This window comes from Dreissena polymorpha, chromosome 10, assembly GCF_020536995.1.
Source record: "Dreissena polymorpha isolate Duluth1 chromosome 10, UMN_Dpol_1.0, whole genome shotgun sequence".
Lineage (NCBI taxonomy): Eukaryota > Metazoa > Mollusca > Bivalvia > Myida > Dreissenidae > Dreissena > Dreissena polymorpha.
The window spans coordinates 88,862,617-88,875,801 of record NC_068364.1 but is presented as its reverse complement, the minus strand read 5'-3'; the positions used below and the strand labels follow the sequence as shown (position 1 = coordinate 88,875,801).

The following is a 13,185-nucleotide window of genomic DNA, read 5'->3' as shown; positions in this document are numbered from 1 at the left end:
ACTATTAATAATAATTTGATTAAAACTAGTTTATACGACAAACGGGACGATTTTAATTTTGAAATTGTGAATTTTCCGTTTCTAGATGGCAACATCCCTATAGGACCTTCCTATGGTATTTACATTTCGCAGTTGGTACGTTATGCCAGAGCATGTTCGTGTATTAAAGATTTTAATGATCGTAATCTAATATTAACTAAAAAATTGCTAAAACAAGGCTTTTTGTATCATAACCTAAGAAATAAATTTGCTAGATTTTACTCTAAGTATGGTGATTTAATTTCAAAATATAATGTTTCTTTAAAATGGCATTTAAATAATGGAATCTCCCATCCATCATTTTACGGAGATGTTTTGAAGCGTGTCCGCAAATTAAAATATGTTTAACCAAATGTTCATATTAAACTTTTCAATTTAATTAACTTGTTTTTATCAAAAGGATACGATACTTATGTACTTAAAAACACGTGTTTGATGGTTTTCGATTCACTATATCTTTCTTCCCTTAAAATTTGGAATCATTAGTGATATTATAGGCATTTTTCACTGTTGAATAAAATTGTGTCATTGTGTCGTATGAATAAATCTGCATGAAAACTACATTATAGGCATTTTTCACTGTTGAATAAAATTGTGTCATTGCGTCGTATGAACAAATCTGCATGAAAACTACATTTGGACTCAAATCGTACATCAAATCATTTCTGTCTTCAGTTGTCAAAGCACCTATATACTGTTTGATTCCAATAATGTCGCTTTAATGGAATTACCATTTTTATTCATTTGCTTCTTAATATAAAATCACCTAAACTTGTTTTATTTGTAGCACAGCCCCATTAATATTTTTATTTAGTACTGTCCCTGGAATTTGTTCACGTCATTATGTCATTATGGATTTTTGTGACGTCATACGACCGACTTTCCCAGTTGTAATCTACATGCATAGGTCATTGGGTTTATAACGTTCCATTTTATTTATATTTTCTCTCTGATAGGCGTTTCTTGTTTGATTTAATTATTTTTATTTTTTTAGCAGTCACATAAACAACCAAGCTATGTAATATTGAATTTTTACACCCATTATTGCTGCTTCTTCCTGTATTTGCGCGATGATTATCTGAGATATTAACTCGATGATGCTACATTCTCAAGTCTTTTTCTATAAAGAAGGAATGTAGTTGACAATTGTTTATAGTTTTATTTGATCGTTCGTCAAAAAGTTGTAACTCTGTTACTCTTGTATCTTCAATGCATTTGAGTAATTAAATAGTAATTAAATTGAATGCGTTTTAATTCCTTTTTATTATTGTTTAATTTGAGTTACAATGCTATGACGTTAAATTTTATTTACACTTAAATGTATTATGAATATTGCTGGGCCAAGTGTGAGGTTGAGCGCTCTATAACCAGGTTTAAACCCCCAATGCTTTGCATTGACCGTTCCAAGGCGGTGACCCCAGCTTTATTCATATTTTGTGTTTATGTTGGTTTGTATTGTGCTGTATTGTGCTGTTTTGTACTGTTTGGGCAATCGGTCACTTGCCTTAAATAAAGGACCAATTAATTGTTTTAATGAAAATTCAATACTGCTCCAGCAGCTGTAGTTTCACTTCTTTATATTAAGTATACAATGAAGTGAGTCATTCATATCTTTTTTAGAGATAAATTAATTGTTTGCCCCAGTCACATATTAGCGACATACCGGAATAATTTACATAACATTTGTAGAGCATCACTTCAAATCAGATCCTTCAAAGTCGAATACAAATTTGCCTTGCGGTTTAGACGAAATTTTGACGAAATTTCGGTTAGGGATTGAAGGGCACGCAGCAAAACGCACGACGACGGACTCAATGCTATGACGAGGTTGCCACTAAAATTTTATCTACATGAGTCACGATTCTGCCTTTGATAAACAGGGGACCTTAGAAGTTCTTGAAATAACAAACGTAAATGTTGTATTCAAGTGTTACACATTTGTTACACTCGTCTTATTGAAGGATTCAAATAAAAAGGAAAGATTTATTGTATTGATTTGAATACGATAACAGTACATCAGAGCTTATTGTCAAAAAAGATCTAGAGATATGGTAATCCTATGGTATTTCCAACCGTTCTACCAAAAGACGACAACGACTACAATGCCATTTCCTGTATTTTCACCTGTACAGTTCTGCGACTGTATTAAAGATCAATAAGCATGTTGAAAATAAGATAAAACTATCCAATTCTATGTGTATGTATATATGGAGCAAAACCGTGAGTTAATATATGCGCAATCAGATAAAGATGGCATCTACATAATTAAAACATGTTGCTCTTTCACCTCCGACGATATGACACGATACAGATTACAAGATATCCGCCGGTATGTTTAACTTAGCCGGTAGTTGTGTTTACTGAATATCTGGCTAAATTGGATACCCAGTTGAAACACAAACTAAACAAAACTGTTCATGCGAAGCTTCTGGAAAAAAATTATTTCCCACGAGCCTCATTCATTTGTAGGCTATACATGTATTTTTTTACCAAACATTTGGTATTGTTTGAAAATATTCGACGTATGAATTTGAATGATATCAATCACTGTAAACGGAAACGAATTAACTTCCGGTTTTTTGCCTTGTCAATACATGGTGTAGTTCACATGTATGTTTGTGTATGGCACAGACTGCATATCGCTATCAGGGTATTGGCGAAATACAAACTAGTTGCCTATTAGAAGTCAAACTCTTACCGGTTTAAATAAATATTAAAACAGGTTTGAACTGTACGTACGTTCTTCCGTACGTGTTTTACATATGTCGCTTGGCATACACATGTACGGGGTAATTTTATTATTACGTGTGAAAACATTCTTAGTTGGTACCGTTGCATCATTACAAGAGCATGCATTGAACGCCTTGGTGGTTACATTTGTATTGATGACATTTGTATCATGTGACATGTAAACGAATCAGTAACATCTAAGAATGAACTTTGAATGGTGCGATTGAGTTCATGTAGCACAACACCTAATCACAAGAAAAAAAATCTAAAAATATCACTCTAAAACAGTTCGCAGGTAAAAATCTACATTTTAACATTTTTACGCATTGCATGTCAATATTCTTTAACTTTAAAAGCGATTATGATACTACAGGAACGTATAACATATATAACACATAATGGTGTGTAGAGAGATAAGACGATTTACCTTTGACTAAACAAATACGCAGCAGCAAAAAACCATCATGTACCTTATAAATGTTTTCTCTACAAACTTTTCATTTAAATTGATTTCATATAATGAATTTATAAATTGCAACACTTAATTAAACTTTTTGCAAATACAATATTGTCCGACAGAGTACGACAACACTTTTTTACTCATATATTCACACTAGTAGGCTTTGTGCTTTATTCTACAAAGTTGTTCATTCGCACATTTAATAATTCAGCCTCATCAAGTTTTACACCCAACCAATTTCAGTTTTGAATTTCAATTGTAATTTGAACGCTATAACATAATTGGTGGTGTTGTGGGTTTGATGGTAACTTCTTGTACAAATTCAAAAGTCTGAAAGTAGCAAACAGTCATGCCACTAAATGTTCTTACTCATTATTAAGTATATGTACAATGGATGATGTACTAATCTAGTCGTACTCATACTCCTGGTAAGAAAGGTAAACAAAAACGTTTAACAAAACAATCCAAGTGATGCATTTGAAAAATAACGATTAAAACCGTACTTTCTGTAAACGAGTATAAGTAATTGTATCACAACACTTTACACATTTTGATAAACGTGCTTGAACTTTGAATAGACATATTTGCAAGTACAAAAATCTAGTCCCATATAATGTTTTATAACAAAGTCACTTTTCGGCAAGGTCCTCAGAAATAAGTTCGATATAAGCATCTTTAATATTCACTACTAAAAATACAACACATTGTAAACATAGTGATCATGAGCCGCAGAAATCTGTATGTATGTTCGTTTCCCCATTTTGCAACCTGAACTATTTATAATGGCGGTGTATGCAAAATCGATAACTAATTCTAAATCAGAGACGCACTAGCAATCGACTTAAGAAGTAATATAGATCAATAAAGATATTAAAAGCTCGTTAAATTCAGTTGCAAAATTACCAAATGCTCATAGTCAATCAAAGAACGCCGTTTAAATTAGCATTAATACAAATTCCAAAAGTTTAACTGCAGTTGTCAATAACACTAACGAAGTAAAGATAAATACGACGTAACTCTAAACTTATCAATATGTGACAATTGGATGAAGTGCTTACACAGCAAATGTAACTGGGCAAAATGCAACTCGAGCTACCATGTATCAGAAAGCATATTACAGTAGTTAAAATAAGAATATCATTTAACAGCATGTATGTTCTGTATTTAAATAAGATTGACATTTATCAGCATGAATGTACGGGCGGAAATTCCCTTCCATAGGCATACACATGCACAGGAAAATGTTATAATTTTACCTGTGAATGCATTCTTCATTTGCTCTTCGTTGCATAATTGCATGAACATAAATTGAACGACTTTATGGTTAAGTTTTTATTAGGATTGCAAACGTTGTTTCATATGACATTTACACGTAACAGTATCATGTAAAAATAAACCTTGAAGGTTGGGATTGAGTTCCTCCAGCGCAAAACCTATAATGAAAAAGTCTGCAAATTTAAAAATTAAAAACGGTTCGCATATAAATATACTTTTTTTAATGTTAACATATTGCATCACTTTTTTATTAAATTTCAATAATGATAATGATTATGTATGAACAGGAAAAACATGGATGATCACTTCTTTTACAAATTCATGTTTCAACTGTTTTGGAAGTAACAACTCCTAATATCCTAATATCACTAGATGTTCTTTCTCATGATTAAGTATGGATGCAGAGTATTCTGTACGTATTTAGACGTGCATATTATGGATTAGTAAGTTAAATAAACATAAACAACTTTAGTTCATTTGAAAATTTATAATAGACGCTGGATTTGTTTTAACGAAATCGATTTATTCTTGTTGTAATTCACAATAAACATGTGGAACGTTATAATTAGAAACGTAGTCACATTCATTTTTATAATATGTTCCGAAAGGTTTTAAGAAACAAGTCCGATTTAAGACTTGTAAATCTACAACGTCAATACAAATATATAGCAAATTGCAACAGTATGATCATGGGCCGCAGAAATCTGCTTTTTCTTTTCGATCATGAGTTTTTAGCACAAACAAATTTAACCAGCAATAAGTTCGCCGTGGCGTAAATTATACGGTGTCCGCCTAACGAGGTCACGGAGTCGATCCCCACTCGGGGAGCGTTCTCTCGATCTTCCCCAAGGACACCAAAGACCGGTTTTAGGCCCAGGAAACGGACTCGAGAGCGTTTCTTTAAGATATAGGCTTTCGATGCAATCGAGCTAAAGTAAATATTGGTTTTAAATAACCAGTATGAGGAATTGTTCGAAGTGTCCTGAAACGCGGATCCTGGCATGTGTAATTTGATTACAATCACTTTTCTAGAGAAACATTATTAAGCACATGGAAATATTAAATTACATGCGTATATAACCAACATTGTTATGTGTCCGACAAACGAATTAAAAATCTACAACAAAGAAGTAACCGTTTAAACTAAATGCTAGCCATATTTCTGCGATAACATCACTCATATATGATATAGGCAATACATATTGACACACAAAGTACTTATCAACAAGAATATATCATTGACAATCCTAAACAATGAGGTGTAATAAAGATGACACGCGATGACATTTTATTAACCCATTTATGCCTAGCGTCCTGAAAAAAGGACATTGCAAACAGCGTAGACCCAGATGAGACGCCGCATAATGCGGCGTCTCATCTGGGTCTGCGCTGTTTTCTGAAATGAATTTCTTTATGGAATATTCTAAATATAGAAATAAATATACTTGACACCCATTATTTTGGAAATAAATTGATCCAATTTAGAAGGATGGGAGAGTCCACTTGGCATAAATGGGTTAATATGTTGTTTTTACATTGTGCAGTCACTCTTATACAGAAAAATAATTAATTATTTAAATAAAACGCCTATGTTAAGTATATTTGGTGCAAGTCGTGAAATCAGGTACAACATAACATGCTATAAGTTGTGTCGTCCAAACATAACAACGTATGACTCGGATGCCGGCCATGTCAGCCTGCTATTTGTATCAATCAACTAGGAACGTCATTGTAGTCACTTGCGGTGTGATTAATTTATAATAATATAAGAAATATATTTGTCTAAGTATTTGTAACCTAGGCTGTGAAAGGCATTTACGTCTTAAACGTCTGTGTATATCCAATACGGGTTATCATTTATTACTGTTATCTATCAAGTATCACGATTATTAGGAAACAGGGACAAAGTGTGTTTGTTACAAACTCATCATAAAAGCACGTTCTCAAATGTAAGGCTTAGGACGATTACCAATATTGAGTGTTAAACAAGCAAACATGCCGGTCCATATCCATGTTAATTGTAATAAATAAGTGTGTTATTACGTTCATTGGTATTTCGTCTGGTGACGCACATTCGACAATGACTAGGCAAGATAACAGTTAAACTATATAAGTAGTGTTGAGTCCATGCAGCAAGATTATAAAGTAAGCACACTTTTGGAGATCGAGTTATGGCTTATCATTTCATTAATGGTTTGTTTAAACGGTTTATATACGTGATTTACATCAATATGAATTAATTTCATATATAATCATTAAGTGAAATAAAACGTTGTGAAAATGCCATTTGAGATTTGTTTCGAACGTCATATATGATATATAACATTTACACATTAACTGCATGTAAAATATTTCTGTAAATGCTATTACAAAAATATAAATTTTCCATAATTCATTGCGCTAATACAATTGTATTGATAGTGTGCTTGATTTACGTATCACTTTCAGGTTTCGTCTGCGTGATCGTTTTATCTTGCTGCCCTTCGTCAGGTAAATGAATGTGGTATGAATTGTTATTGTTTATCAATGGATTAAGTGTTTTTCTTTTGCTTTTTAAATAACAGCGTCATTCAGGAAATCATATTAAATCTGTTTCAGGTTTTCTGCTGGACACGACCCCTACATATGGTAAGTTCTGAAAATAATTGTGAAGATAATGTTGTCTGAATAGAAAGTATGAAACATGTGTATTTTGTATTTTATACATACATTTTAGATTTAATTATCGTATCATATAAATGGTTGAATTATTAGTTTTTAGTTAAGTAAAACCTATATATCATACCTGTATACACTTGTAATTGCTTAGATTGCTGCGAATATTAATAATCTCATGTTTATTCATGTAAAGCATGCGTTGACCAGGCTCAGAGCTGCGATGTATTCAATACAACTTACGGAGTTTGCAATGACCACCACAATGCATACCAGATATGTCGAAAATTCTGTGGATTATGCAACGTAGGTACGTATCTGAATACGCATAAGCAATTTTGTAGAAAATCGTATTATAACGACTGATATGTTTGAAATGTTTGAAAAATGGGTTTGTATAAGAATTATAGGAGCTCTTTTATACAGGTCACAACGGGATCTACTACTTCATTGCATATGTTATGTCTTATTTATAAGAAAGCAATATGTCTTTAAAACGCGAGTCTTGTAATTATATTGATCCGAGTCGTAAATTCAACTCAAATCACATACATCGTGTTGACATCATTTTTGTCAACCTTACGTGATGTTTTTGTCTCCAGAATACGATAATATAAATCAAAGCTGTACTTATTGGCATCATTTTACACGACAATTAGTCAATTGCAATGCTAGTATTATATAATGGACAATGGTATATACATGTATTGCTGTTCATAGTCAACGGCGTATGGTCAATGTGGAGCGCTTTTGGGATCTGTGACGTTACATGTGGCAACGGAACAATGACGAGGACCAGACAGTGTAACAACCCAAAACCTCTCAATGGAGGAGAGGATTGTCAGGGTCCTTCAGTAAACAATGCAGACTGTCTTCTCAACAGATGTCCAAGTAAGGCGAATCTATCTATTGGTCGTTCGATAAGTCAATGCGACATACACAACAACCTCACACATTATAAAAAAAAATTAAATTACCATTCACTTCACATCTTAGTTGGTGTGAAGATGAAATGAATCCTATTGTACACACTTTATTTAATTATTAAATAAGACTCTTTTGGTGCAACTCAGTGAATGCTAAACGAGTTATGTAATATATAGCCTATGGTGCTTGGAGCGCGTGGAATGAATGGGGGTCGTGCAGTGTCACGTGCGGAACGGGTCTGAGGAGACGTGACCGAGCTTGCGATAATCCCTGGCCTTCAAGTGACGGAAACCATTGCTTTGGAGACAACATTAACTACGAGATCTGCTCAAAGCCAGATTGTGCAAGTAAATAGCATTTTGTTTTCCAAAAGGCAGTTTAAAGTAAGCGCATATATTAGTTATTTTGCATATTAGTCATTGCGTGGCGGACGCTTTAGTGAACTAAATATATGAAGCCATACTTTACAAATTGTTCGTTTGGGATATAACGATCAACTCTTTCTTATTGCGCCGGCCAACATTTGTATTTGAGTCCGTACTTGTATGTTTTTTGCCCTCGATTTCACTATAGGCAGCTGTTTTACTTTATGACGATCTTGCGGTCCTCCTCGATTAACTGTTATCAAGCGAGTAAAATATATTTAGCTGCGTCTGTCTTATAAGAAAATAATACGGAAACTTTATATCTTCCTTTGCCACTTTTATTTGCAACCTTTTATTAAATGCAAATATATTATATAAATTCACGGTGTTTGTATCGTTTATCCTTGACAAATTAATAACACAGATTCATTTTAGGCAACAATTTAGTTAAACATGATTTGTGACATATAACTGGTGTAAAGTTTACCATGCACCGCGCAGAATCTGAATTATTTATCTTTGTTGTTTTGGTTGTGTAACGGGACTGCGGTTAACCTATTACACGTATTCTAGATGATGGGAAGCCACATGCAATGTCAAATTCAAAGACTTTGTTTCCACTAAGACTTTAGAAGGGGGATTGTGATATATATTCCTCCCAATTGTATTATTGTTTTCAGCACACATCGACTGACGTTATAGCGTGCATTTTTGGCATACAAATTCAGGCAAAAACATTTGTGTCAAACATCAAAAATGAGAAACACACATTAAACAATACCACTTACAACCATAATCAAATATTAAATTAATTAAATATATACGCGTATTTATTACTAATATAATTTCCGGTGTGCAGTGCATTCGCAATTGTTCTATTCAGTCCCAAAATATCTAGGTTAAAGCCATATTCAATCGAAACTAAAAACACTAACCTGATATGAAGTTGGTCGGGTTATTCCAAGCATTTTTTACGGAAGGCCTGACAGTCATATTAGTCTATTCTTACCCCTTGTAGCACTCTTTAATGTCATAATATCGAATAACGTACATTAGTGCTCAAACGGGTACCCGAAAAAGCCTGAATCCGTGGGTCAAAAAAATACCCGCGAATCCGGGTCAAAGTTTCTGCGAACGATACCGGTTCGGGTCGCAAGCTACGAAGTACAAGATTACATGTTAAACGTGTAGTCAAACCATCTCTTTTATACAAGTGAAGTAAAATCACACCCTTTTATCTGTTTAAGCAGTTTTGTTATAACAAATACCGGGTAAGCATAAATGAATAGAAGTGACGTACCAAAAGCATAAATGTCAAGTTTAATTTGTTATTCAGATTCCCAAATAGTTACGTTAAAAAACGACATTTGTATTTTAAAATATATTGACTTCAAAATGCAGTTAGAGCTTACAGTGAAAATTATTTTGGCTTCTCTCCTCAAAATAAGACAAGCTTTTTTTTGCTTGACAGGTTGTTTTTCCTGTACAAGCACTTTTGATCGCTATTCCAAGTAATACTTACGTTTGCTTTTTAAGTTCAACAACGTTGTGTAAACTTAATTAATTGTTTTATGCAGTTCAGTATTTTATTCATAATTAAATAAATCAAAACAAAAAAAATAGAACATTCTAAACAATATACTTGACAAACAGTTGAATATTTACGAAATCTTAAACGTGCTATGACAGTAAATGTAGTTTTATTTTAAGTATTATCTGACCCGACCCGAATTTTCTCGGGTATTTTAATTTTTACCCGCCGACCCGACCCGAAGAATAATTTTGACCCGTGTGAGCCCTAACATACATGTAATACATGTTTTCATATTTTTAAATATAAATAATAAAAACAAACCCGAGGAAGATAAATATATATGTAAACTTGAAATAAACATACAATGGGTGTAAGCAACTTTAATTCAATGGAAATTGATAATTAAATAAACTAGTTACCAAATTAACTAACTGACATAAACAAGTCCTTAACCAACTGACATAGAAAATTATTGTATTTTATAGCCAAGAGCTTCTGTTTAACACTCTATAAATTAATCCATATGTTCAAAAAGTAAAACCCGACCGGTCTCCTTAAACTAACGTTTTTCCTAAACTAAGCCTGCATGTTGCTTTTTTAATTAAAAGGTGCATTGTTATATGTTACGAGAGCTGTCCGCTTGAGCTTCATAACATTAACCATCGTACGAAATGTATTGATAAAAAGAATAATCACGATTTATAACTATTAAGATAAATTGTATGTTGTCAATTGGAAATTATATAAGTCAATTTTATTTTAATGTTGTTTTTTAGCTTGGACGGAGTGGGGATCCTGGAGCTCTTGTTCAGACACCTGTGGTTATGGCCTCAGGGAGCGGTATAGGAACTGCAGTGGAACGACTGAAAAGCAGAATTTCTGTGTTGGGTCTGATGTACAAAATGTGATGTGCAAAACATCATGTAATGAAAACAGATGTAAGCTTAGTCAAATACAGAATGATCCAACAATGTTATGCTCATATCAATATTTTATTACGGAATTGCTTAATATTGTCAAATACTAATTTAGTTAGTGGTAATTATTTAAAACATGTTACATACTCTGGTAAACTTCATTTGGAAAGTTCCCCAGCAAAACAAACTTTCTGTTAACTCTTATATTTTGTTTTCTAACAGCATTTATTATCTAAAAGGCAATACCCACAATCAGTTGATTTAATGCACATTGATGTCAGAGATGAGAGACAGCACTGCAGATCGATTTAAGGGTTTACTTTTCGCACCTCGAAATGACTGCAATATGCCCGCTAAACAAGTGTTACGAAAGTTTTAAATTGTGTTTTATACTGGCCGATAACTGCAAGTGACCGGGATATTCAGTTGTAATAAAGACTCATTTTATTTATTTATTTATTTTTTTGTTTGAGGAGGGGGGGGGGGGGTGGATCTAGACATACCGCTTACATCAGATGACGCAATACTCGGGTGACCGCTAGGTCAGGTTGGTCTTTACTTAAATAAGGTGTTAATCCCATGTCGTCATATTTTATTTACATCTTTTAATGCATAAATTGCATTGTGCTTTATTGTACTTTATCAACCGCTAGTTGGCTATTTAAAATACAGCATCCCTGAACAACATAATGCACACACTGGTCATGGCGGGTGTTAACAATTAGCGCTAATACTTACTTTTCCACCAAAACGAAGTAAGTGAGATCGATACAGCTTCAAAGCAATAGCTTTAAATAGGAAATGCAAAGTGTGTTATGCACTTTTTTTTGTTAAGTATCATAATGTATCGATTTGGGAAACCAACGCAGATGTGTGCGTGAAATACTATGAATAGTAAGCCTTTCCTGTCTACGATAATTATGTCTTAAACAAATTCAAATTTGGGCATAGTTAATCGCTGTGATCATACATTTGTGGATCGGTCGACAAACTCAATCAGCTGCAATTAATGACCCACGAGTTATACTGATTTGACAGTATGTAGGAAGAATATTACACTGCGGTGTAATTGTTACTTGAGTATGCTGTTATTATGTCTTTTTATATCATTTCCATCCAAAAGATGTCAATCTGACGCAATCGTTCAATGTTAAGCTTATTCTGGAATCTTGTTTGAAAATTATGCGTTGATTATGGTAAAATGCTTCGTTATTTGTCTACGGAGGGGTATTATACATATTTACTTTCTTGCGATAAAATGTTAGTTTGCTATGTTTAATTTCAAAACAAACCTTGTTAAAACATTGTATTGTAGTACAACCAATGTGGACAAACAACAATCGCAATACAATTTGAATATTTTTATATTAATTCTTAAATCGTGATACGAAGCAAAATTCAGAATATTAGAATACTACATATCTTGAGTCCCATCAATTATGAGGAGAACTCATTTCTAGATTAAACTTTTTAAACACTTTTTATCGGAAATCGATTTATGTAAATTGTTATTATAATACTAGATTAAGATTGCTAGATGTCAGTATAAAAATGTTAATGTTAAGTATATGAAAGATGTCCGCTACCAGCTATTTCAAAATGCAAGAAGTTGTTCATGACTTAAAAAGTTATAATGGCCAACCCAGGCTACATTTTTTAAATAAGATTTATTTTGGTGGCAGATCACTAGCAACATAACTTCTTTGAATCTTTGAATGAAATAAAAACTAAAAGCGCTTGCTAATCTCACGAAAAATTGTATGAAGAATATTTTTGACCCGTGTGAGCCCTAACATACATGTAATACATGTTTTCATATGTTTAAATATAAATAATAGAAACACACCCGAGGAATATAAATATATATGTAAACTTAAAATAAACATACAATGGGTGTAAGCAACTTTAATTTAATGGAAATTGATAATCAAATAAACTAGTTACTAAATTAACCAACTGACATAGAAAATTATTGTATTTTATAGCCAAGAGCTTCTGTTTATCACTCTATAAATTAACCCATATGTTCAAAAAGTAAAACCCGACCGGTGACCTAAAACTTACGTTTGTCCTAAACTAAGCCTGCATGTTGCTATTTTAATTAAAAGGTGCATTGTTATATGTTACGAGAGTTTTCCGCTTGAGCTTCATAACATTAACCATCGTACGAAATGTATTGATAATTAGAATAATGACGATTTATAACTATTAGGATAAATTGTATGTTATCAATTGGAAATGTCATTTGTTTCTATGTCTTTCTAGAATTACTAGTCTTACATG

At 32.9% G+C, this 13,185-nt stretch overlaps 1 protein-coding gene and 1 long non-coding RNA gene across 2 annotated transcripts in view; one reads left to right on the top strand and one right to left on the bottom strand.

Moving 5' to 3' along the window:
• Nucleotides 1-13,185, top strand: part of LOC127848811 (A disintegrin and metalloproteinase with thrombospondin motifs adt-1-like) — a 410,245-nt gene that overhangs the window by 163,380 nt on the left and 233,680 nt on the right. Inside the window, exon 9 of the mRNA XM_052381447.1 lies at nucleotides 10,762-10,923. Coding sequence (XP_052237407.1) covers nucleotides 10,762-10,923 — 162 coding nt within the window. The remainder of the gene's footprint in view (nucleotides 1-10,761; nucleotides 10,924-13,185) is intronic.
• LOC127848818 (uncharacterized) overlaps nucleotides 1-13,185 on the bottom strand; it is a 267,995-nt gene that overhangs the window by 146,077 nt on the left and 108,733 nt on the right. The window lies entirely within an intron of this gene.